This window comes from Danio rerio, chromosome 6 (assembly GCF_052040795.2).
Source record: "Danio rerio strain M-AB ecotype USA chromosome 6, GRCz13ab, whole genome shotgun sequence".
Taxonomy (NCBI): domain Eukaryota; kingdom Metazoa; phylum Chordata; class Actinopteri; order Cypriniformes; family Danionidae; genus Danio; species Danio rerio.
In genome coordinates this window covers 48,739,557-48,767,111 of record NC_141026.1, presented here as the reverse complement: position 1 = coordinate 48,767,111, position 27,555 = coordinate 48,739,557, and the positions used below count along the sequence as shown (strand labels likewise).

The 27,555-nt window shown below is 35.5% G+C and overlaps 2 protein-coding genes across 4 annotated transcripts in view; one reads left to right on the top strand and one right to left on the bottom strand.

The window, feature by feature from the left end:
- The window catches only part of igfn1.3 (immunoglobulin like and fibronectin type III domain containing 1, tandem duplicate 3), a 229,655-nt gene that overhangs the window by 184,920 nt on the left and 17,180 nt on the right, over positions 1 to 27,555 (top strand). The gene's annotated exons all lie outside the window — the stretch shown is intronic.
- Positions 211 to 26,993, bottom strand: oxtrb (oxytocin receptor b). Of its 3 annotated transcripts, XR_015492908.1 has the most exons (4): positions 26,771 to 26,914; positions 23,752 to 24,785; positions 2,879 to 3,631; positions 211 to 1,329 (listed from the first exon to the last, which is right to left on the bottom strand). XR_015492908.1 is itself a non-coding variant. In XM_087256200.1 (3 exons), the coding sequence occupies exons 2-3, from the start codon at positions 24,671 to 24,673 to the stop codon at positions 3,405 to 3,407; spliced, it is 1,149 nt and encodes a 382-aa protein (XP_087112326.1). In that variant the 5' UTR covers positions 24,674 to 24,785; positions 26,771 to 26,993; the 3' UTR covers positions 211 to 3,404.

Below are 27,555 nucleotides of genomic sequence, written 5' to 3'. Positions count from 1 at the left end.
AAAAACTTGAATGTCTTTTTTGATGCTAGCAGGGCTTCAAAAATGGAAATGAATTGTTTTATTATTTTGGGATCAGTTGAAAGCATTTTAAAACAAGAAGCAAAGGCTTTCTCCTTTAGAAATTTATCAAGTTCATTCCTATCCACATTCATCGTCAAAAGCATTTATTAATAAATAATATTTTATTCCTTTCAAATGAAACACAGCGACTGACTTATTTACAGTATATTTACAGTATGCTCCTACAAAATACGCATGTGGCAACAGTTACACAATAACAATTAAAGATATTGGCATTGTTTACTTACCCTCACATCCCAATCTGACTTCTCTCTAACTAATCTCTGAGCTGCTGTTTTCTGTACTGTATGAAGAAAGCATATTGTGTTATGCAGTTGTCAGGCTTCGTGAAAGTGCTATAAAAGTCCATGCAACTGATTTTAACTCTAAATATTCACTTTATATGCATATTCAAATTTATGATAATTCAGCTTTCAGCAAACGTGACTGCAAATAACAAGACACAAAAACACTTCATGACTTCAAAAGAATATAGCACCAAAGATGTTGTTGTTGTTGTCTTTGCAGTCCAAAAAAGTTCAAACAAAAAGTTTTAAATAGTTTTGAAACAACATGAAAGTAAGTCAATTATGACAGAATGTTCACTTTGGGCTAAATAGTTCCTCTTCAAAAAGAGGTGGTTCCTTCGCTTACACACATACATTCATATATAGAGAGGAAAAGTGCTGATTCTGAGTTCATGACATTTGTTACTTACTGTCTAAAATGTGGTTCATACCTTATAACTTGTACTAGAATAAAAGGTGCTGACTTGGCAAGTACATTTTAAAAAGGACACTGTCAGCCGGTCATATGCTGTATTTTTTAGCAGTGCAGTGCATTTACCTAGTCAAGCTTTTAAATGTCATTATCTCTGAAATAAAAAAACACAGAGCTATTAAGTTTTGTGAGTCAGATTCATTTGAAGAAATAAAAGCCTGACATTATTAGATGTCAAATATTTATTTACACTTTGAATTCTTGTAAACATCCAAATGGATAATTATGCCAAAATGTTTAAAACTTGTCACTGCAATGTCATAATAACATCATTTTAGGGGATGATCTCTAATTTTAAACTTTTTAAAGTTTTTTTATCTTTTGCATTAATCACTTTTTAACCCTTGTGCACTGTTCAAATTGACTACCATATTGTTATGGTAGGAATGAATTCATCCACTGAATTAAACTGCTGTAAAAATGCATCAGCATGCATTCATATTTTTTTCTTTTTTTGTTGTTGCATAAATCTATTAATCAACCTCAGTCCTGATCAAAACTACAAAATTGTTTAGAAAAATACAGGATTTTAAGTTTTTTAATGCCAGATTCATAAATGATTTCACCGATTTGGTTGAAAAAAAACACACAAAATGACATCTTTCAATATAAAAAGTAATTGTGGACTGGATTTATTTGTATCTTTTATCCCAGTCTTGGACATCTGAAAGATTAGTAACAACATTAGCTTTAATGCGTTGTTATATTTTAATTTGTTCTCCCTAATTTACTTTTGGTGGCTGTTTTTGGCCCCATTGACTTCCATTAAAACCATATTTGATGGTGCAAAAATACACAGTCTTTGTTTTTGTTTACTCCGTGTAGTTCTGAGAGCTGAGATGCATATTTAGATTTTCTCAGGCACATCAAGGTAAGTGTGCAAAGGGCACTCTCACATACACACACTTTAATTTGCTGGTGTACTCCATATAACATCCAGAAACTAAACTTTTTTGCCCAGGCCTTTCTAAAGGGTTAATGGTGCCAACTGATCATCAGCAGTACAAATGACAAATCTGACAAACCACCAACAACCAAAATTGCATGATTATTTGGTGTCATGGTTTTGTTATAAAAAAAAAGTGGGAGGTCAATGAGGCAAAAACAGCCACTAACAGTAAATCAGAGAGAGAGAGAAAAAAAAGAATAACAATCAAAAACAATGTATCAAAGGGTATGTTGTTTCACATCTCCAAAACTGTAATGAAAGGTACAAAAAATCCAGTCCAAACTTAGGGTGCTTTCACACCTGTGAATCGATTCAGTTGTTCCGAAACAGAGATTACAATTGTTACATTGTTGCTCTTTGCTCTTGGAGCGGTTCGCTTTCAGACTGCAAAGTTTCTAATCGGAACAAAGAGCTAAAACAAGTTACGTGCGAATAAACTCTCCTCACATTGGTCAGAGTGTCATGGTCTATTTTGCAGCGTCCCGCTAAGCTGTCAGGAGAGGTGGTGGTTTGGTGGTGATTGACAGGGTGCGTGCGCGACGTGTCTGATGAGAGATGCGGTGGGGAGGGGTGAGAAGGGTGCACGACGATGCCTATTTGAGGACCGGGAGGGAGACGCGAGATTACGGGAGATCATCACTTGTTTGTGGGCATCCGGAGACTCGCGAAACTTCCCGCCATACTCATAATTCTCTCTTCATATAGCCGTAAGCCTATTACAAATCTATAAAACACTGTGATATAACCGCGCTCGGATCGGATCGGATCGGATCGCTTTCTCACTGCAATCTAACCGCTCCAGGATTCGTTTCAATCGAGCCGAGACCACCTCATTCAAGCGATCTCGGAGCGATTACTTTGGCGCGGAACAGAGCGCGATTGCCCTGTTCACATATATTCACAAGATACGTTCCGAAACAAAAGTGTAGGTGTGAAAGCACCCTTACTTTTTATTTTAAAAATATGTCATTTTGTGTGTTTTTTCCACCAAATCAGTGACATAATTTATGAATTTGGCAATTAAAGAGTAAAAATCCTGTAATTTTCTAAGCAATTTAGTAGTTTTGATCAGGACTGAGGTTAATTAACTGATTTTTGCAAAAAAAAAAAAAAAAATATATATGCATTTTTACGGCAGTTTAATTCAGTGGATGTTTTCATCCCTAACATTAATAGTAAATTTGCGCAGAGTGTATTGTTGAGTTTTTTAAAAAAAAAAAAAATACCTAAAGCATTTTCTCAAAATGTGTATCAAAATAAGATTTGTCAACAAAAATCATTCTGCTAGCTGCAACACAGAAAAAAAGTTATGGCCAAATAAAACTCAAAATCACCCCAGAGTGGATGAAAACATCCCCAACAGCACATAAAGGTTAATGGACAACAGCTTGGAATGACCCCCCCCCCCCCCCCCCAAGTTTTTCGTATGTGACATTTGAAGAAGTAATGGTCGTACATAAATTAATGGCTCATTTAAGACAGGCAAATATATTTATAAAGATACATATTTTAGGCCAACGAAGAAATCATCCATGACTAATGTAACTGAGGTCTGCACCACACCTGTAAAAAGTCTGTAATTCCTTAGCTTATGTTATCTTATAGTAGCGTCCGCTTATGTAGTGGAGGACTGTGTCACACTCTTCTGGCTGCTGGAGCTCCTCATGGCACCCGTCCCTGAATGGTTTTTATTTCTCCAGTGCCTCTTACAGCCACAGTGTGATACCGTAAGGCAGCGCTGCATGAGATCCCGGAATAGATGACCAGCGAAAAACATGTAGATCCAGGGGTTACAGCAGCTGTTGAGACTGGCCAGAAGCATTGCGATGATGAACGCCATAGCTGTTTAAAACAAGATAAAAAAAGGTTATTAAAATACTCATGAGAGCTTTAAATATGAAGATTATGCGTTAAGTAATAGAATAGAGTGTAGATATTGTATCCGCAAACTATTGATTTTTTAAAATGAATAGATTGACTGAGTTCATTTTTATTTTGCATTTCTATTGTTTTACTTTTATTTTCTTGTTATTATTTAATTTGTATGTATAGATTCTATAAACAAATATTTATTTGATAACATCAGCATACTATTGGAATTTTTATAAATAGACAAAACATTTTTTTATTAATTTTTAATTCTAGTTTTTATCATTTATTATTATTATTATTATTATTATTATTTTTCATGTATTTATTTGTTTGTTTATTTATTTATTTACTTTGTCTACATAGCTTCTATGAACAAATATATTTCTTTGGCAACTAGTTAATATAAAGCTTTTACCTTAACATTTGTGTTGTATTTTTATTCCAATTTATTTTATTTGTTTGTTTTCTTTGTTTGTCATTTAATTGAACTATTACAAGTTCAAGTATTACAATGATGAGATGTAAAACAAGTCTTTAATGTCCGATGTGTATATGAAGTTTCAGCTCAAAATACCACACAAAATTTGCCCCTTTTAGGCTTAGATCCAAATTGTGTCGTTTTGGTAACTGTCACTTTTAACTTAAATGAGCTTCTGCTCCCAGCCCTCTTTTCAAAAGAGGGCGAAGCTAAACACGCCCATGTGTCATTCTAGCAGCAGCTTCAAAACTAATGGTGGATGGCTGCTTCTCACTCAGGGCTGTCTATGCTAATGAGGATGGGACTGTCATGCTTTCCCACTTCCATGACACCTGCAAAGGGAGAATGTCAATCAAAGTGTTTCTGCAGACAGTTTTTATGATGTGTGATTACAAAAAAAATATTATTTTAATAAATAAAATTATTATATATTTTTTTTTTTTACTATTAGAAGCTGGTTATTTTCACAGACTGTTGCCAAACAACTGTGTTTAATACCCTTTATAAAAGTGATTTCTGCATAAAAACCCTCTGCACTGAATTTATGACTTTAGTCTGTTCAGATTCTAACTTCCATACCAGTACCTTCAACTAATGTCTTGAGTTTTCTTTCTCTTTCTGACCCAAGCATCAATACTGTGTATATTTTTCTCTGATAGCATCTGTAAAAAAACAAGTATCTTAACAACAAATTCTTGTGAGGACAAATGACTGTTCAATCATCCTGGACCACTAAAACATCTGTCATTTTCTGTACCCAACCAGTTTCTGATGACATTTCTTACCCAAGGCGAAACTTAAGTATGTCATCACTTACTTTTTTTTCTGTGATATTTTATGCCCAGTCCACTGATCCATAATGACAGGCAGCGCATTGTGAAATGAATGAAGAAATTTCTATCTAGCAGCAATGAATTAGTATTCGAGCCCCAGTAGGACCATAATCCATCATTACTTCTACATTCAAGACCTCATTCCATGTGAGAAACTGAAAAATAAAGACTAAAGCCTAAAACTTTTGATAGCGTTTCTGAAGATAAATCTTTCTCACGATGCATTCAAACTGAGATCCGTACAACTCTTTAGAACGATTCATGATATTATTGAACAATACACTAAAATGTAAGATCTACGCTCATTGAAAACCTGTGTACTCATTACACAGCAGGATGTGTCCCTGTTGGGTCAAAATCTACCAAAAACATGATAAATCACAACATATTTAAAGGTTTCCTAAAGTGCTTTGAACCATGCAATGTGTTAACATAGTTTCAACTGAAACAGAAAGACAGGGCGAGACATATTGAGCAGCTCCTCTTTAAAAAAAAACAATGCTGTTTAATGCATCACTGCTCAGACAGTGAGAGTCAGTGAGATAAAAGTCAGCCTATAGTCTAATATGGAGTCTAATCATTTCTAATACCCCCCATATTGCTTTAAAATACAGCATTCTGTGTACAATTGTGTCAAATGGGTTCACTTTAAACGTTAAGTTATTTATTTAACCCAATGGTTGAGTTAAACATATTTGGTGCTTTGTTGGGTTATTTTTAACATTTATTAGATTATTTATTAATAACTCAACTAGTTGAGTTAAATATTTAATGCTTTGTTTGGTTTTTAATTTTTATTTGGTTATTTATTTATTATCTCAACCAGTGAGGTTAAAATTTGAATTTCAACAGTCAATCGATTTAACTGACACAAAACAGCCGTATTAATATGTATGCGTAATGTTGTTTTTGCCTGATAAAGTTTATTTAAGCTATAACACAATAACATTGTTGTTATTTTTTTTCAAATTACCTCTCGGTGTTGTGTTTATATATCCGTTTTACCATCCAAGACCATCTTTTAGAAGCGTTTGGATGTGTTAAAATGTATTGTACATTATGGAGCCAGCTGCAAATCAAATTCACTGTTAAAATAGTTGGGTTAAAAATACCCCAACATATAATCCAACTACAGGTTATTACAGCACCTTCCCAACTATGGGTTATTTTAATCCAGTGTATTGGGTTATATAATTTAACCCAATACATTGGGTTATTTTGATTAAACGTTATTTTTATTTCATTCTGGTATTACTATTGCTTCTATTACTAGTACTACTATTAATTTTATAATTACGACAGTGTAAATAAATAACATGCATTATTAAAAAAATATTGAAAATGCTTTTTTTCCATTACATTTTAGTTCCAGACACTTTTCTTCAAATAAATCAAGAATCACAAACAATAAAGAAACAGAACAAAGTACAGACAGTTATAAACTGTGCAAGCAGAAAATCATGTGTTGATGGAGCAGAGTATGTAGCTCTGTGTGCTGTAGAGACTGTGCAGCAGTTGCAGCTGGCTCCATAATATACAATACATTTTAACACATCCAAATGCTTCTAAAAGATGGTCTTGGATGGTGAAACGGATATATAAACACAACACGGACTCAAGGAGAGGTAATTTGATAAAAAAATAACAACAATGTTATTGCATAATAGCTTAAATAAACTTTAGAACACAAAAACAACATTACGCACACATATTAATACAGTAGTTTTGTATTAGTTAAATTGGTTGAATGTTGAAATTCAAATTTTTAACTGGTTGAGTTAAAAAACAAATAACCAAATAAAGACTAAAAGTAACCCAAAAAAGAACCAAATATTTAACTCAACATGTTGAGTCATTATTAAATAAATGAATAAACGTTAAAAATAACGCAACAAAGCACCAAACATGTTTTACCCAACAAGTGGGTTAAACAAGTGGGCAAGAAGGTCGCTGGTTCAAGTCCTGACTGGACCAGTTGGCATTTCTGTTTGGAGTTTGTATGTTCTCCCCGTGTTGGTGTGGGTTTCCCCACAGTCCAAAGATATACTGTAGGGGTCACCAATCCTGGTCCTGGAGGGCCGGTGACCCTGCAGTGTTTAGCTCTAACTTGCCTCAACACACCTGCCTGGGTGTTTCAAGTATACCTAGTAAGACCTTGATTAGCTGGTTCAGGTGTGTTTGATTAGGGTTGGAGCTAAAATCTGCAGGACACCGGCCCTCCAGGAACAAGTTTGATGACCCCTGATATACGGTATAGGTGAATTGAATAAATTAAATTGGCCGTAGTGTATGTGTTTGAATGAGTGTATGGAAGTTTCCCAGTACTGGGTTGCAGCTGGAAAGGCATCCGTTGTGTAAAACATTTGCTGGTTAAGTTGGCGGTTCATTCCGCTGTGGTGACCCCTGATGTAATAAGCAATAAGCCATAAATGGATGAATGGAAAGTATCATTATTTGCCACATGCAAGAAGAGTAAAAGCAGTACTCAAGTGTGAGTACTCAAGAATAGTTAGTAGTGAGTATTACACCATGAACATTATTCCACCTTTTACCCTACAAATTAAAAATGTAGCTTACATTAGTGCCATTTTTTTATAGATTTAAATTTCCAAGTGCAGGTTAAATTATTTGTAATTCGCATACTATACATTTAAAATGTGAGATTAATGCATGAGCAAACATTACATTGATTTATGCACCTTTAAAAAGCTCACAGAAAGCAGCTTAATGTGTTTACATGTGGAGTGAAATCAATATGTAAATGTATTGTTTGATATGTTAATGCACTTTGAATCCTGCCTAAAAAGCAACAAGTGTCCGGCATTTAGTGCCACGAATCAAGCTCGTGCAGCACTGACAGAATACTGTACATGCAATGTGTGCGTGCATTTACAAACGTAACATTCTGTAGTGCATTTAATTATTGTTTAAGGCCATCTGGTGATTTCAGTCATCATACAATTTACATCCTTCATCTTTTAATCAGTGACATGAAGTCTAATCAGTCTCTCAGTCTTTGCATCTAATGATTTTGTGCCTTCTTGGACACTATTACAGTTTTTCTCAGTCGCTTTGGTGCATTTCTCATTACACTATTTACACTTGCACAACAGTTAATGCATTTCTCAAAACAATTAGTCATTTGTGCACATCCTAGAAGCAGTTTCTCATTCTTTTCAACAAATTGCAAATGCTTTTTGACAAGCATCAATTGCTTTCATACAACTCTCTGCTGTGTTATAACATTATCATTTGCTTCTGTCATGTCAGTCAAAATGAACTAAACTTGTGAATGCTGAATAGTCATTCTATATAAAACTAATAGTCCTCATTTCATTACTTGAGTCATTACGTACAAAAATGGTGAACTAGTTGTCAAAATCTGTCAAACTAATTTTATAAAACAAATTTAAATCTTTATTTTCCTGAAAATGTCTTTAAAATTGAACAATTTGATGAATGATATACAGACCTGCATATGTTGTAGACTCAGTTCCAATATGTACTGCAATATTTTGTACAGTTGTGCACAGCTCTACCTAAAGGGCGTTTATGTTTGTTGTAAATAAGGGTGTGTTTATTCTTTTGCACAATGCTGTAAGTAAATTAGGATTGCAAAGAGCAAATGCAGTAAAAATGTAAAACATACATTTTTAGTGTCTTGTACTCAGATAACTCACTCAATGCAGTGATGTCTCACTTTACTGTAGTTTTCAAATGGCTGTGCAAATAGTCTATAGTGCTGTCTTGAGCATTTTCAGGACGTGTCACCAAAATCTGACTTTTTTGCATTGAAAAAATGTACAGAGTAAACTGTCATAATGAAAACATGACTAAGCCATTTGACTATCTTGTTCATAAACAATGGTGTCAGGACTTTTCATTTTGACGATACTGACTCTTTGATTGACATGAATACTTGCTTTTGAGGAATGAACTATCCATTTTGAGCATGTGACGCGCTTTTGCAGGTTATCAGCTAGGTTTTGCAGTTTGCACTAATTGTTTTGAGAAATGCATTAACTGTTGTGCAAATGTAAATAGTGTTGTGAGAAATGCACCAAAGCGACTGAGAAAAACTGTAATACTGCTACTGTGCATTTATAAAACGTCCAAGTATTGAGGTCAGTCTGTCTGATGTGATTTTCTATGCACAATTCGATTGAATGGGAATTGTAGGACTGATTTTCTTAATTAGTTAATCATTGTATGCCAGGACAAAAAAACAAAGTAGTGACTGCAGGTTGAGGGACAATAGCAGTAATTTAAGTAATTTTCATTAATTTTCTTTTTGGCTTAATCCCCTTATAAATCAGGGGTGCCACAGCGGAATGAACCGCCAACTTTGATTGAAATATTTATAATTTGTTATAGTACACCAATGATTGTAATCTACCGTGTGTGAAATGTTGAATGCAGATACTTTAAAGAGCCCGTATTATACATGAAATAGGGTCATATCTTGGTTGTAAGGGTCCCCAACAACAGTCTAATATGCATGCAAGGTCAAAAAACACTTTCATGGTCTTATAATCTGCATTTATTTTTACCTAATTATCCCAGCGACTCCTGTATGAATCGTCCAGTGATTCATTTGTTCCCAAACCCCTCCTTAGCACGAAGCTAATCTGCGCTGATTGTACCAAGGACAGCCTGTTGCGATTGGTCGACTGCCTTCAGTCAGAGTGAAATGCCAAACAGCTAATCAGCAATATAAAAGTAATCACAGTTCATACACGCTCGATAGTGTAGGCGTGGATTTTAGCTGCCAGTGGGTCAATGTAAATACAGTCGATGGACTTGAAAATTCAGACGACTAACTATGTTATTGAGCAAAAACTCCAAAAACTGTCGAGAAGATCACATAGCTTGTCTCACTCAGCTCTTTTCACAGACACAAACACACACACACACACACACATTGGCCTCGTCCGCGCACACACACACACCTCCGGGCGACAACGCGCGCAAACACACACAAACACACACACATACCTCCAGACGACAGCGCACGCACACACACACTACCCTCGTCCACGGAGCTCCATAAACAAAGCAGCAGACGTCGCGATTTTAACGTGACTTTGCACGCGATAAGAGAATATAGCCAGTTAACCTGATACAGTACATGCGGTTACAAGTAACAAATCACAACTAAATACATTTGCAAGCCAGAGTCAACGAGGCAACAACTTTAATCGCACGTACTTACACTTGAGAAATGGAGGAAGAAACCCATCCTGACGTCCATCATTAAGTTTCTCTTTACTGATCCTTCCTTTAACAAACGCCGATGAAGTATTCTTTGTAGCATGTAGCTTGCAGAAGTTTCCAGTAGTTTCCAACTGCTTGGTTATAATGCTGAGGTTTCATCTTTGGGTAGAGACTCGATATAATATCCATCTGCACTGTGACTTCAATCGACCGGCATGTTTGTGTGCGTGTGTTTGTGGGTGTGTGTGTGTGTCTGGGTTTCTGCGTCAGAGGGCGGGGCCTCAGGTTTGAAATCTCCTGGGTTTGCACGTCCACGTGAATAACTTGGTTTCGTTCGTACTTCATGGCGAAACACCTAATGACTCGGTATCAAGGCGACTCGTTTGAAGCACTATGAGTCGACTCTTTTATAGATGAATCAACCGTTTTAAACACTGTACTCTTACAGATTTAAGCCTTAGCTGGATACTTCACTTCACTTAGAGCTGTGTTACACACTACATGGAGGGGAATTTTCAAAAACCTATAATATGGGCTCTTTAAAAAAACTCTGTGAGGCACATGAGCATCAGTGAGCAATGATGAAATGATCAATGATGAAAACTTTACGTATCATTTTAATATCGAATTCAATCTCTATTTCCCCGTTCAGTGCCTCTTTACGGGAACTCCAACGATTTTGAATTTGATTATTTCAAAACGCCTGGCCTAATATTAGATCATTGTCTTTTATGCTATGCCTTTTAAAGTACAATAGTTCTCATAAGAATGAAATCCAGACTCTGAGAAAGCATAAATGTCATTTTAATGCAGTGTTTCATAAGAACGACTCTATATTTAGAAAGTCTCTCAATTGTATCTTTTAAACATGATCTTGAAACCTCTGTAATATGTTTACTTTTAAATTACAACGTGGTCCAAAAGTCTGAGACCACTAGTGAAAATATACACACTGACTGGAAAAAAGTCAGTCAGAAGTATACAGATACTTAACCTCTTCATGGTCATCAGACTTTTTGAGTTCAAATTTATTTGTTTTCCTTTGGCTTAGTCCCTTTTTCATCAGAGGTCACCACAGTGAAATGAACCACCAATTATTGCGCCATATTTCCAGCATTCACACACATGCACACACTCATACACTACGGCCAATTTTGTTTACCCAATTCACCTATAGCACATGTTTTGGACTGTGGGGAAACCGGAACACCTGGAGGAAATCCACGCGAAACACGGAGGCACTAGCAAACTTCACACAGAAATGCCAACTGGCCATCTGGGACTCGAACCACTGACCTTCTTGCTGTGAGTTAACACACTGATGCTAACCCCTGATTCACTGTGCCACCCTTTTTTTAGTTCACACTTAACAATAATGCAGTGTCTAGTTTGTGAAGATAAATTCAGGTTTCGAAACAAATTAATAAATAAATATTTTCTGAAATTCTGTGCTAATGGTTGTATATTGTGCATCTCAAAGGTAAACCTTCTATTATTAAAAAAAATTATGAAAGAGTTTTGAATAATAACACACATTACACACATCATCTCTAAAATTAGTATTTCAACTCCAACTACAGCCAATTTTGACTGTCTCTGTCTCCCAAATCTAACGTTCAACTTTAGTCATAATCAAAATAATTAAATGTAATTTCACCAAGTTATACAAACAGTAAATTTGCATGGAACATCTATTTTATGTATTATTTGTAATTTCAACTAAACATTTTGTCTGTCCCTGAATTCTGGGTAATCCTGTTAAAGGGCCATGACACCCCCCTCTTTCGGTTAAAGTCTACTTCAGAATTTTTTCAAAAGATGCATGATTAATGGGCGTGGAGCTCCGCGAGCATCGGGCAGGAGTGGGCGTGGCCAGCAGGGGAGAAGGTGAGCGAATAACTGCTGTTGTCAGTTAGCTCACAAAATGAGACACAAAGAGGAGACGCATGAGTTTATAGTTTACAAAGTTAAAATGCAAAGAAATGAACAGTGATTTAATGCCCTGCTACATTTGTTATTTGTAATTTCATATACACATAACCACAATTTATATCATTATAAAGATAATCGTGTTCATGTAAACACTATAAATGAGGACTTCTCCCTCAATCCCCGTATCCAGCAGACTCAGTGCAGCAGGTCTCCTGACCCGTCTATTTTAACCAATAACCCTGCTGGTAATCTGGAGGATTTAGGCAAACACAGGAGCACGGCGATGTGTCTGAATGTGAATGAACTCCTGATAAAAGACAGCGTCCGCCATTCTCTAATTCTCGTGCTGCTCTCCCGATAAAAATGCTTGCAGCACACACACAGCTTTGCTGTATGATCGGCCCTGACAAGATCGCGGGGGAAAGCATGCAACAAACCCCGTGGATGATGGAAACAAACGCATATGAGCCTTCATGAACGGCTAAATACTGTGCCGTGGTTTCCGTATCTCTCAGCTCGGGCTTGACTGGCAGGTCTGGCAGGTCTCATGAATAATTAAGCAGCCGGCCCTTCTCATAGGATAAGAAAACTCCGCTATGAATAATAATGAGAAACCGACGCGACCCAAAAATCATTTTAAACCCGGAAGCTGAAATTAGCTAACAAAAGCTCAAAATTATCTAGTTTTCCCCACAATTAAAGCTGACAGGTGCTAACATTGTCTTAACTAATGCTCAACACACACACATCTGTTAATATAAAAAAAAAAAGTTCTCCGGGGTGTCCTGAACCTTTAAGCATGGGGCCCTATCATACACCCGGCGCAATGTGGCGCAAGACGCAACGCAATTGTTATTTGCTACTTTCACCTCGGCACAAGGGTTGTTTTGAGGCATTGCACCACACTGTTTAAATAGCAAATGTATTTGCGCTCAAATGTGCGCCCATAGGCGTTCTGGTCTAAATAAGCAGGCGTGTTTTGGCGCGTTGCTATTTTGAGAAACTGTAAATAGTCTGTTCTTTAGACCAGAACAAAGTCGGTCTATTGTCTGCCGCAAAGTGGTCCTGGCTTACACACTACACACAAGATGTAGAGCAATTCGCAAATATCTTTACATATGAAAAATATATAATATATGAAAGATATATATTATAAGGATATATATAGGATTTAAATATAAAGATTAAGATATTACAAAACATATTAATTTCTAGCCTACATGAATTTAAAAACCACTGCCGTCATACTTTCTTCATCTCGGGAGGCTTTTTCAGTTCATTCAATTTGCTTTTGTATAATGGTATTATTATTAGCAGTATTATTTATTATATCCATATTTATATTTGTTTTATTAAAAACAAGCTTAGATTTGTCCACCTGTCAGGTTTTAGACCATATCGGGCACAGCATGTGTATTTGGATATAACTCAGGTTTTTGAACACACTTCTTTATTATTGTTCATTTATTCGTTTGCTGGAAATTAGAACTGAATTTAGAAACAGTTTTGAAACAAATCTGTGCGCTTAACAAATGAAATTAATTATTTATAGGCTAATTGATGTCTGTGCGTAAAGGTTTCCCTATCCACGAGAGCAAAGGCGAAAGTGAACTTACTTTATGTCATGTAAATAGCAGATGCGCTTATGGCGTGACGCAGCTGGCTCTTAAAGGAAATGGGAGATGAGACTCTGATTGTTTTATTCTCAAAACACAGCTATACCTCATTAAGAAAATAAACTCAACCCTTTTAGACCATGTGCCACGGTGCAAAGCGGATTTTCCCGTCCTTAAATTTGCAAATATGGATTCTGACACGCCCTGAAAGTGTTTGCGCCCTGCGCTTTGCGCATGGACCGTCAAAATGAGCCCATGATCTTTAATGCACTGATAAAGCTGTGAAGGGATGTCACAGGAATCTCTGGAAGGTATTGAGGCATGTCATTGTTCTACTGAGATTAATTTGTACAAAATGTTAAGCATGAACCTAGAGCTGCAAGACTCGCAATTATTTTGCCTAAAATAAAGATCACGATTTTCTCATGATTCAATAGATATAAAATAAAGGTTAATATGAGTGGGCTATTATTATTGCTATTCTCAAACATGTGGTAAAACAGCAATAGGCTTTGTGTAGCTGTACTGTTGGTTAAAATGCTAAATTTTGTATAGATATGGAATGGTGGACTTGAACAGACTTTAGATTTGTCCTGGTCATTAATGTTGATGATAATTCAAATGTTGAATTATTGTGTTTGAGACATGCTTACAATCTGTCATTTTCTGCTTAAAATCTGTCACTGACCTGATTTTCGTGAATACAGAAGACTGAGAGGGTATTTTTTGCATTTTGGATACTTTTTTGGGCTGGAATCAGTCAGCTACATCTGGCAGCACTTTGTGCGCTTCGGTTCACTTCCCGCACGGCTCCCAAACGATCACTCTGTGCCACAAACTGATTGTTATTTACAACTTTATTACCTGTTATTCACAGCTTATGCAGGTTCTGTTCACTAAAGTAAACTTCATTTAGAGGCGCCCTCCCTCCCTGTGGTAAAAACTGACGGACAGCTCATGCCACGTGTGATTTTTGCGGTCGTAAATACATTACATGAAGACAGAAATTACATTTTTGGAGTAAATTATATCTTATAAATACAACATGTGACTCTTTCAACACCATTTGAAGGTGTCCACCTTGCTGAACAACGTATGTAAAATAATGTAAAGACTTGTGCTGCCACCATTGCTTCTCTCCTGAACTTGAAAATATGATTGACAGAATCGTAGAAATGCTGGATTAAGATCGTCTAGGGGGTCATATTGAGATCGCGATCAGATCGGGATACGATTAATTGTGCAGCAAATTAATTATTTTTCAACTGAAATTCTGCTATTCAGTGAATATTTTTCATTAATTTATTAAGAAAAAAAAATGGTACAAAAATTGCATGCAATTCTGTTTAGACATCTTGAGCTAAAACCCAAAATCATGTACTATAAAATGTCAACTATGTTAATGCCAACTCTTTAAGTAGATAAAATGTTTACCAGAAAGTTAAACAACAATTAGCACCTGAATCAAATGTTCCCATATCACAGCGTTTTGCAGTTTTTACATGGATTCAAACTGGAACAACTATACATTTGTTGTATATCATTCCTGGGGCAATACAGTGGCTCAGTGGTTAGCACTGTAGCCACATTGCGAGAAGGTCACAGGTTCGAGTCTCGGTATGGTCATTTGGCATTTCTGTGTGGAGTTTGCATGTTCTCCCCTTGTTTGTGTGGCTTTTCTTCAGGTGCTCCGATTTCCCCCACAGTCCAAAGGCATACAGTACACTATAGGCGAATTGGGTAAGCTAAAATGGCTGTAGTGTATAAGTGTTAGTGTGAATGAGTGTGTATGGACATTTCCCAGTACTGGGTTGCTGTGCAAAACAAATACTGGATAAGTTGACGGTTCATTCCACTGTGGTGACCCCTGGTGAATAAAGGGACTAAGCCAAAGGAAAATGAATGAATAAATGTCAATCCAGTTTGAGGTAAAATAATGGAAAATACTAAAAAATGTACCTTATGTAAAATGACCCTCATGTCTGTATCTTTACTGTGGTGATTAATATGCTTCTGGCTTATTCATGAGAATAATTATTTTAACTCTAATTTATGTTAAACAACCATATCTGAAAAGTGTATCCTATGGCTATATTCCAGAATGACGATGCAAATATTAATCAAGCCTGAACTGGAAAAAAGCTTCATTTTCACACATGAATTAACCATCAATTGAGTAGAACATCACTGAAAGTCTTTGTGCTGGAGTAGATTTTACAGAGCGGTCCTTCCCAGGCTCAAATGACCGTTTTTAGGATTAGCATTTCAGTATTAGCAATGTTTAAATAACCATGCAATGTCACAAAGCTTGTTTATTACTTCCTTTTTGGCCGAGATCTATAAATGCTACTGGAAGCGCCACCACTATTTGACCAAAAGTTCGTCGGCTATTGTTGATTTCTAAAACTTGTGTAGTTATACATTTATAACTAATATTTTTGCTGCTTGTTCTAACTACTTCTTTAAAATGAAGAATGAATACACTACCTGACAAAAGTCTTGTTGCCTATCCAAGTTTTAGGAACAACAATAATGACTTGACTTCTAGTTGATCAGTTGGTATCAAAAGTGGCTTATATAGGCAGAAGACTCTAGATTACGCTTATTTTACCAAAATAAAATATGATCATGATTTTTAATGATTTAATTAGGACAGTAAGGTCTGATTTTGCTTAGACAAAAGTTTTGTCACTTAACAGAAATAATGTACAGTATAGAATATATGGTCATGGTGCAGTGGAAACAGAATGAATATTGTGTGTGACTCCCATAAGCTTGGAGGACTGCATCCATACAGCTCTGCAATGAGTCAAATATCTGAATAATAAAGTCATCAGTGTTCTTGCAGGACTCTTAGAGTTCATCAAAATCCTTTGAATTCATCTACACTGTTAACCCTTACTGTAGATTATGCAGTAAATAACTGTAAAATAGCCAGTGTTTAGCTGTAATGAAAATAAACAGTATTTTACTGTAAAAAGAGCAGGATTTGTATGAAATTCTGTAGTGCAAAGAATAAATTACAGTAATTTACTCCATGTACCATTACAGATATTTACTGTGATAATAAATGGTAAATTACTGTTCAACCATTACTGCCCCATCTACTCTGATGCTTTATGTTGCTATTTTATATTTATTTTATCTCTGTGTTTTCTTTGGTTCCTTTTATGTTTTTAACATTGAGTATCAGGAGTCAACCAATGCCACAGAGCTTATTAAAAGGTAAGTGTAAGATATGGACGAAATGCATTTAAAGGCAAAAATATTCACAGAGCAAAGAAATTGTCACAATAATTTTTATAACTTTGTTTACTTTTTCTATAATCTAATTTAATTGCCTAGTTTGACCTATAGTTAAGATTTTAAATTGCACTTTCAACTGAATATTAGTATTTTGCTAAATAACTAGTAAAAATGTGTTATTAAAAAAAAAAAAAAAAAAAAAAAAAATATATATATATATATATATATATATATATATATATATATATATATATATATATATATATATATATATATATATCTTAAACAACACGCACATACATTTTTGCAGAGACTCAATGAATTTGTCTGGAAAACTGGCAAGTAAAAGTGCCATTAACAGTATAAAGGCTTTCCTAAATAAATGTATAAATCATGATATTTGTTGTGTTTTTTATTATTTTTACTACAGATTTGGAACGACATGAGAATCAGATTATTTATTTATTTATTTTTTTCTATGGATGAAGTTTATATTATAGTATATTTTTATTGTTTTTATTAAACGATATGTGCATAACTGTGATAAATGTAGGCAGTTGCTTTGAAAATATGCTATGTACCAGGGGTGTCAAACTCCTGGAAGGCCACAGCCTAGTAGAATTTAGTTCCAGCCCTGCTTCAACACACTACCTTTAGATTTAGTTTGATCAGGTGTGTTTAATTAGTATAACTGCACTGTTACTCTGTAGATTGTGCAGTAAATAGCTGTAAAAAACAATGATTTAGGCATCACCACACTCCCACAGGCTGTCCGTCTTATTCTAAACACAAAGGTGTTAGAAAGAGTTTTCAGAAAATGCTGGCCCTTTAAGAGAGCCAGGTGTTTGATTTGTTTACTGCTGAGTGTGCTCTATTCTCTGTCCATCAATTCAGATGTTGAGTCTGATATGTTTTAGGCTTTAAATAAGAATCTTAAATGAGTAAGTAAAATGTGTTCAAATGTTTTTGAGGGTTTATAAAATAAGGCTGTGTACTTGAAAGCTACATTGTTAGCTAGTTAGCCTTTCCTCAATAACTTTTTACATTACTTTTGTTTAAGTATATGTATTTATTGGATATTGCATACTGCCATAATATACAGATGCTAACAGTTGTATGTATCTTTCTGGCAACTAAGTCAAAATTAAATTCCTTCATCTCAGTAAGGTAGCATGTGCACATCATCACAGGGAATCACAAAAACATGATACACATAGCCATCCACACACAAAAGCTCCCCTGTCCGGTCCCAGGTTGTGAGTTTGTTGCTAAGTATTTTTCAGAGCAGTGTTTCCATCTATGAATTTATATTTGAAACAATAAAAAAGTTTGTTGTCATGAGATAATTATAACAATAAAAGATTGGATCCTTTGGTTTTTCGGTGTTGCCAACTTTATTTGTTTTCTATAATTATTTTAAACTTTTTGAGATTTGACACAGCTTTTAATTATTTAAAACTTTAAAATTTAAAATAATTATTTTGTTTTTTGCTGTTCAGTTTTTTTTTTTGTTTTTTTTTTTTGCATGGTCAGCATTGAGGAGAGAGTAACACATTTCACTGCAGCACTTTGTGTGTGTGTTTGTGTGTTTATTGGATATGTGATTGTGATAAATGTTAGCAGTTGCTTTAAAAGTATGCTATATACCAGGCGTGCTTAATCCTGTTCCTGGAGATCTACCTTCCTGCAGATTTCAGTTGCTATCCATATCAAACACACCTAAACCAATTAATTAGGACTTGAACACCACGTGATAATTACAGGCAGGTGTGTTTGATATGGGTAGCAACTGAAATCTGCAGGAACGTAGATCTCCAGGAACAGGATTAAGCACCCCTGCTATATACCATGGGGGTCAAACTCCAAGTTACTGGAGAACTGCAGGGCAGCAGAGTTTAGTTCCCACCCTTCTTCAACATTACCTGTAGATTTCTAACGAGCCTTAATTAGTTTTATCAGGTGTGTTTAATTAGAGTTACAGCTTAAAGTCCCGGTCACACTGCACTTTTTTCCCTTTAGACTTCCATTCATACGCATGTGAATGCTGCAGACCTGGAATGCATGCTCATGCGACAAATTTTACAGTTTGCAGCATTGGAAAGTTCAAGCTTGGAGAACTCTGAACTGCGAAATCACATCATGTGATTGCTTGAGACTAATCAAAGATTAAACCATGACCTCTCTGAACAAAAATTATGGACCAGTTGCTTGCTTTTTCAATCTCTAAATATTTTGTTTAATCCCACTCCTTTTCGCAGTGCCATATGACAGAATTTTGCATGCTTAAACGTTAGTTTGACTGCAGCCTTGCTGTGCAGACCTGGGGCTCTCAGTAATATGTAAGATGATATTTATGTCTGCTGATTTCTTAATTTTGTTATACATGTTATGCTGCCAAAACAATAAAATAAATTTGTCAGAATTTACAACTTAATTAATTTAAAGAATTAATAACAGGTAAAAATACTAATTAATTTTAGTAACACCTTGACATACTATTGTGTATGCAGTATAATGCTGTGAGTTGTAACACTACAGTACAGTAATTAACTGTACACAGTTTCCAGTTAGTTACCACTACTGCTCTATTACAGTGATTAACTGGCAACACTGTTGCCAGCTACTCAGTGCAATGGTTCAGTTACAGTAAACAACTGGCAACACTGTTGCCAGCCACTCACTGTAATGGTTCAGTTTCAGTAATTAACTGGCAACACTGTTGCCAGTTACTTACTGTAACCAAACTTTTACAGTGAGTAGCTGGCAACAGTGTTGCCAGTGTTCTTCTGTAAAAAAGCCTGGTAAGGTCTAACAGTGTACAATACCCCATCCTTCATCTTACCCCAGACATTCTCAATAATGTTCTTGTCTGGTGACTGGGTTGGCCAATCCTAGAGCACCTTGATCTTTTTTGCTTTCAGGAGCTTTGCTGTGGAGGCTGAAGCATGAGAAGGAGCGCTATCCTGCTGAAGAATTTGCCCTTTCCTGTGGTTTGTATTGTAATGGGCAGCACAAATGTCTTGATACCTCGGGCTGTTGATTTTGCCATCCACACTGCAGATCTCTCGCACATCCCTGTACTGAATGTAACCCCAAACCATGATTTTTCCTTCACCAAACTTGACTGATTTCAGTGACAATCTTGGGTTCATGTGGGTTCCAATAGGTCTTCTGCAGTATTTGTGATGATTGAAATGTGGTTCCACAAATGATCAACTAGAAGTCAAGGTAGTATTTTTCGCTTTTACAATTGGGATCAATGACACGTCTTTTGTCAGGCAGTATACAATTCTTGAGGTTTGTTTTGGATAGCTTAATTGTTTTATGTTCAATCAACTTAAAACTGTAATTGTTAAGTTAACCTAATCAGTTTGAGTTTGGATGATATGAAGGTATTGTGTGGAACCCAGCATTATTTATAGTGAAAAATGCAGGGTGCCACAATTTAATCATGTTGTCCCAACACAAACCAATTAAGTTAACTTAAATGTTTCATGTTAAATAAACTTCAATTTGTGAAGTTGTCCCAAAAAGTTCAAGAATTGTGTTGTTTCAGCTCATTTTACGTGTGTAGTTTGAACAAACAGCAAAATCATTTGTTTGAGTGTAAGCTAAGCTGATTCTTTATTTTCTAAACCGTCACTGATTGTCATTATTTTGCAGCTCACTATGCACATATCCTGAAGTAAACTTAATTGCAGCCGTTTTCAACTTGGCTGTGGAGGAGTAATAATAAAGCAGGGTGTAAAAGGAAATGTGCAGCAGATGGATCCCTTCCAGTAGTGTTCATTTGGGCTTTGTGGGCTTGATAACAGCATAGGGCCTCCTCACAAATGATCTTATGAAATTACATGGAAATGATACTCCTTCGGATGCAGTCAGGATAAAGAGGAACCGCTTTGATGTCACGCTACATTTGCTTTACTCAAACCACCTGAGGGTGTTTGAGCTTTGAACCGCTATTCCGGGACTCCTGTCTTCATTTTTCTCTGTCTCTATCTTGCTGTGAGGGATATTTTGGGGTTTGTGCAACAATTGCTGGACTTTAAAGCACTGAATTTAGGAAGAAATGACGAATACAGGACAACTTTCCAATGAAGAGAAAAATACAGACTGAAGCAAATGACTATCTTATTGTAAAAAATTTTGATCACCCATTATTCTACTGCATTTTAAACATCTTGAAGTATTGCTATATAATAAAGTCCTCATGCTTTGTTTTAACACATAGACTAGAAAGTTGAATAACCTGCAGATTACATGGATGTAAATGGCTTTTATTGCTGTTAGAGGGCATGATCTAGATAGGCCTACAAAAATACACCAGACTTGAATTTTCATGGTTTAAGGGTGGTTTCAATCCAAGATAAGCAAAGAACGCATACATTTAGACATAAAAAATATTGCTTTTTATTTATTTACTGCTACAAATATGTCTATTCTCCAAATACTTTCATCACTTTTTAGCCACAAATCCCTATTGTATCTAGCTTTTCTATGACTGCTGGGACAGCTGAACACAATAAAACATATGGATATTACCCACACTGTAAAGCAAATCTGTAATTTTACGTTTTATTTCCGATGAAATAAAAGGTAAATAATGGTAATTAAATTACAGAAATATACCGTAAAATAACAGACATTAAATTACAGAAATTTCCTTAAATTAAAATTTCTGGTAAATTTCTGTAATTTAATATCTGTTATTTTATGGTAAATTTCTGTAATTTAAAGGCCATTATTTTACTTTCTTTAACCGCATATAAACCGTATAATTACAATTTTTTTTTACAGTGCACCCAAAAAACCTTTGTGAAATGTTATGCTTGAAATGTGCATTGTTAAATGCACTGCTTGACAAAAGTCTTGTCGTCGATCCCAGTTGTAAAAGCACCAAATAATAACTTGACTTAGTTGATAATTTGGAAAAGTGTCAGAAGAAAGATTTTTCTGATGAATCATCTGTTGAACTGCACCCCAATCATCACAAATACTGCAGAAAACCTATTGGAACTGGACTCAAGACTCTCACAAATCAGTCAAGTTTTGTGAAGGAAAATTATGGTTTGAGGTTACATTCAGTATAGGGGCATGTGAGAGGTCTGCAGAATGGATGACAACATCAATAGCTTAAGATATCAAGACATTTGTGCTGCCAGTTACAAACCACTGTAGAGAGGAAATTCTTCAGCAGGATAGCGCTCCTCATACTTCAGTCTCCACATCAAAGTTCCTGAAAGCAACGAAGGCTACTCCAAGATTGGCCAGCCCAGTCACCTGATATGAACATTATTGAGCATGTCTGGGGTATTATGAAGGAGGAGGCATTAAAGATGAATCCAGAGAATCTTGATGAACTCTGGGAGTCCTGCAAGAACGCTTTCTTTGCCACTCCAGATGACTTTATTAATAAGATATTTGAGTCATTTAATGCAGAGATGTATAGGTGCAGTCGTCCAAGCTCATGGGAGTCATACACAATATTAATTATTTTTCCACTGCACCATGATTTTATATTGTATAATGTACATTATTTCTGTTAAGTGACAAAACTTTTCACAAAGCCTTTCATATAAGCCACTTCTGGTACCAAGTGATCAACTACAAGTCATTATTTATTGTTCCTAAAACTAGAGGACAAGACTTTTGTCAGGTAGTGTACAAGAAAAAAAGATTACTAGTACTTTTAATTTGTCTCCATTAATTGCAAAAATAAATAAATAAATTGGATTTACTATAAAGCACAGTGCAAGGCAAAAATGAGTATACTGGTAAAATAATAAGGATAATTGTGTCCTGTGCTTTTGAAATAATCCTTTTTTGCTCACCAAAGCTTAAATAAACATGAATAATACTACAATAATATTGTAAAAGATCATTTCAGTCTAAAATAAGTTTTCTGTTGATACATTTAAATTACTCCCATCTCCAGCATCACATGACCCTACAGAAATCATTCAAATATGCTGATTAGCCAACTTAAACATTTTTGATTAATATCAGTGAGAACCGTACTTACTATTTTTGAGGGAACTTTATCAACTTACTGTTTAAAAGTACAGCAAAAATATAGTATCAAGAACACACAAAATTGGTAAAAAGTGACGAAAAATTCTGATGTGACAAATTAACTTGAAAAATGTAGCAGTTTCCACAAAAATATGAGGAATAAAATGTTTTCAACACTGAGCTGAGATGAAGCTCTCCATAAACATATCTTTCCACAATTTTACTGGAAGTGTATATATATATATATATATATATATATATATATATATATATATATATATATATATATATATATATACACACTTTTTATCTTTAAAATTAAGTCTGTAATTTAGTTTTTAATAACTCAAACAACTTTCACACTACATCTGTGTTAAAAAAAAATTGGGATAATTTTTACAGTGTTTATTCAGACATTTTAAAGGGACAGTTTACCGACAAATTTAATTTTGGTTAATAATTACTAATCCTTTACTTGTTTTCAACCAGTTAGAATTTCTTTGTTCGTTTGAACACACAAAAATATATTCTAAAGAACGCTGAAAACCTGTAACCATTGACTTTGATGGTATTTATTTTTCCTATTAATGGATGTCAATCTTTACAGGGTTCCATCATTCTTCAAAATATCTTCTTTTGTGCTCAACAGGAGAAAAAAACAACAACAACAAGTATAGGGTGAGTAAATTATTACTGCATTTTAATTTTGTGGTGAACAATCCCTTTAAGACCTTCGATTTCAAGAACATCTTGCATTACCTTCTCTTGGAGCCATGGGATCCCAAGCGGACCACATCTGAACGAAGAAGAAGGGCGTCCAGCAGATGATGTAAGCCATGACGATCACAAACGTCATTTTCACCGTCCTGATCTTGGCCTTGGAGATCAACTTGACGCTGCTGACGCGAGAGAGCGCGGCGCCTTTGGTTGGCCTTGGGGTCAGGGACAAACACTGGTCTCGCCGGGTCTTCAGCCTAAAGTTTTGCCATATTTTATAACTTATCAGTCCGTAACAGACACTTAGAATGGCTACGGGGATGATGTAGATGGTAAGACTAATCCATGTAACGTAAGCCTTCGCGCCCCAGGGCTGAACAAAATCCCCCCAGCAGTCGAACACCCCATCGCCAACTTCTCGAAGAGAGAAAATATACACCTGCGGCAAACTGAACAGCAGGCTTATAATCCAAGAGGCCAATACGTAAAAACGGTCCTTTCGACGGCGCAGGGAACGGAGAGGCTGCCAGATAGCCAAACATCTGTCGATGGACATCAGCACAAGCATGTAAGTGGACGCGAACATGCCAACCACCTGTAGGTACTTCACTAAACGACACAGAAAGTCTGGTCCATAAAAGCGAAAGGTGATGTCCCAAATGAGTTGGGGGAGGACTTGAAAAACCGCCACCACCAGGTCAGCAATGCTCAAGTGTTTCATAAAGTAATACATCCTCGACTGGCCGTGTTTACTCGTCTGGATGGCCACAAGGACGCACAGGTTTCCGGCGAGCGCCAGCAGCAGAATCAACACCAGCACCGTGACTTCGACTTTAGCAACTTCTTCGTTGCGCTTCAGGGGGTTCACAGTTTGGTTCAATCCTCTGCTGTCGTTTCCCCTGCTTGAGTTGGCCCAGGAGTCGTTAATGGGCCAGAGGATCACGTCTTTTAGAAGGCTCTCCATTGTGCGTAAAAAAGCGCGTCCCAGCGCCGCTCTCACTCGCTAAATATCATTACACATGAGTGAAATCATTCAGTTATTATTAGCACCACACGTTGAGGATAGCACCAGTTCACTGCAAAATAAAACAAAAATATTAAGGTCGATGTTGTTTCAAGAAACACACTTTTACCGTAAAATGCACCCTCTCTGAAGTGTGCATATTAACTTAAATTGATTTAAAAAATATGTGTATGGGAGTTTCCCAGTGATGGGTTACGACTGGAAGGGCATCCGCTGCGTAAAACCAACACAATCTCACAATCTAACTTTTTGATTTAGTGGCTAATTTTTATGAATTCGTACGATCTAATTTGTACAATTTAGTACGATTTGCTCATCCCCCAATGACGGATGGGTTTAGGGGCGGGGTTACGCCTCCTTTTTAAAATTGTACAATTACTTAAAACTGAACTTTTACGAATTCATACGAATTAGCCACTGAACTGGCAAAACGTAAAATACTACGTTTTCTCGTAAGATCAGGCTGGTAAAACTGGTAAAAATCATGTGCTGGATAAATTGGCGGTTCATTCCGCTGTGACGAATAAGCCGAAAAGAAAATGAATGAATAATAATAATAAATCAGTTATGACAACTAATGCCAGTGACTGAGGTGAGTTCCATGAATGGAACCCTTAAAGAAGATAATATTAAATAAATAAATAGATTTAATTTAAATAAAATACTGATTAGATAAAGTAAATTGTTTAATGTGTGGTTTAGTTGAAAAACAACACCAATTTTATGTTTTCTGTTTGTTTGAAACCCACCAAAGGCTTAAAAAGGGTCATAACATCAGTCTAATTCTGTCAATATTTTTTATTTTTACATTTATTTGTGCATTTTAAAATGCATTTCACTTTTTGTTCTTGCTTAAAATAATAATTATATTAAGTTTTAATCAATTATGGCCCTTGATTTTTTTTTCTTTAAATGTAGACTGGGTGCATTTTACTGCAGGGGTGCATTTCTCGGCACAAGCCGGCAAAACAATGGTAAAGTCCAGATCAGATGCGTGGCCGGCCGGAAGTGCGATATGCACATCACAATGTGTAACAATAATTCATATTTTTACAGTATTGTGACGGTTGGGTTTAGGGTTGGGGTGAGGGTTGGCATTAAAAAAATACAATTTATTTGGTAATTTAATAGATAGCATGAATAATACTCTGTACAACTACTGTTTTTATGATACTGTGATGGTTGGGTTTAGGGTTCGGGTGGGGGTAGACATTAATAAAATACAAAAAATAGTAAATTAAAAAAATAAAATAAATTATTCCTGTTAACTTCCAGCCGCAACCAAATCTGATCTAGCAACTACCAGGCAAAACTCACAATTAAGGAACTGTGAGAAATCAAGCACAAGCTGTTGGGGTTTGTGTTTCGCAACCCATCGTGCAGTTGTAATTTGTTCAAATACTTGTAAAGAAAGCACCAAATTGCATGAAATACATATAATATGAAAAATAGTCATTTGTCAACGTTCCGACTGGTGAGGAGACTGGCAGGACTCTCGCGTCCTACTGTTGCTATGGTTACCTATTCGCGCGTGTCAGGTGAAAAATGGTTCTGACGAACTTTTGTGGTGAATTAAATCTTTGAAACTAAAATGTAAATTTAGACCACAATACTTAATCGTAATACATACATGCAACTATTAATAATTTATTTAACAAAACAACATGCAATTTAATACTTTTTTTTACATTTAAATTGTATATAAGCCTAAATATATTAAAACATGCATTATATTTAAACCTTACAATTTTCTCATATATATATATATATATATAAACTCATTATATTTACTCACCCTTTACTCTTCACCAGTTTAAATTTCTTTGTTCTTTGTACAATAGAAGATATTCTGATGAAAGCTGAAAACCTGTGACCTTTTACTTCCATAGTATTTCCTATCAATTGTCATATATATATATATATATATATATATATATATATATATATATATATATATATATATATATATATATATATATATATATATTTTTTTTATTATTTTTTTTTTTTTATGTAAATATAAATATAAACACCCACCTGAAAATTTCAAGAAAGGTCCATTCTGTATGTCCTGGGTCTGACATGAAGTTATCAGTGATGTTTGGCAAAACTGCAGCGTTGACTTTCTCCTGGGCGCTCGGATACAGCAGCTCTGACTGCACAGACCTCACAGCGGAGCTCAGTTATACGAGACTGCACTGGGTGGATTTATCCTCTCCTGCATTTACACATTTCTACCAATGTGGGGCATTGTGCTGTGCTGGAATATTGAATGCATTTAATGATGTTTATGGTAACAATAAACAACTTGTAAATATACTTAATACTTAAATAAATATACTTTTTTGGAATACCTCAAAAAGCATACAAAATATACTAATGGGGCATGTTCTCCATGAAGATTAGTTTTTTTTTTTTTTAACTCAAATGGTCTGTAGCAATTGGTTTCCTTAAATGATTTGAGATGCCTTAACTTAATTGGTTTTACAGTACTCAGTTGGTTTAAGTTGTTTTCATTTTTTGGATTTTACTGTGCTCAGATTGCTTAGTTGACTCAAATGGATTAAGTTCACTGTACTCATTAGGATTAGGCTTTGAACTTAAATGTTTGAGTTACCTTAACTTTTTAGATTTTACAGTGTAGTGTATTTGTGGAAATTAATGTGTATGGATGTTACCCAGTACTTAGTTGCAGCTGGAAGGGAAACATATACCGGTTCATTCCGCCGTGGTGACCCCTGATGAATAAAGGGACTAAGCCCAAACAAAATGAATGACAATAAATATTTATTATAAAATATTTTCTTGTTTGCTTATCTCTT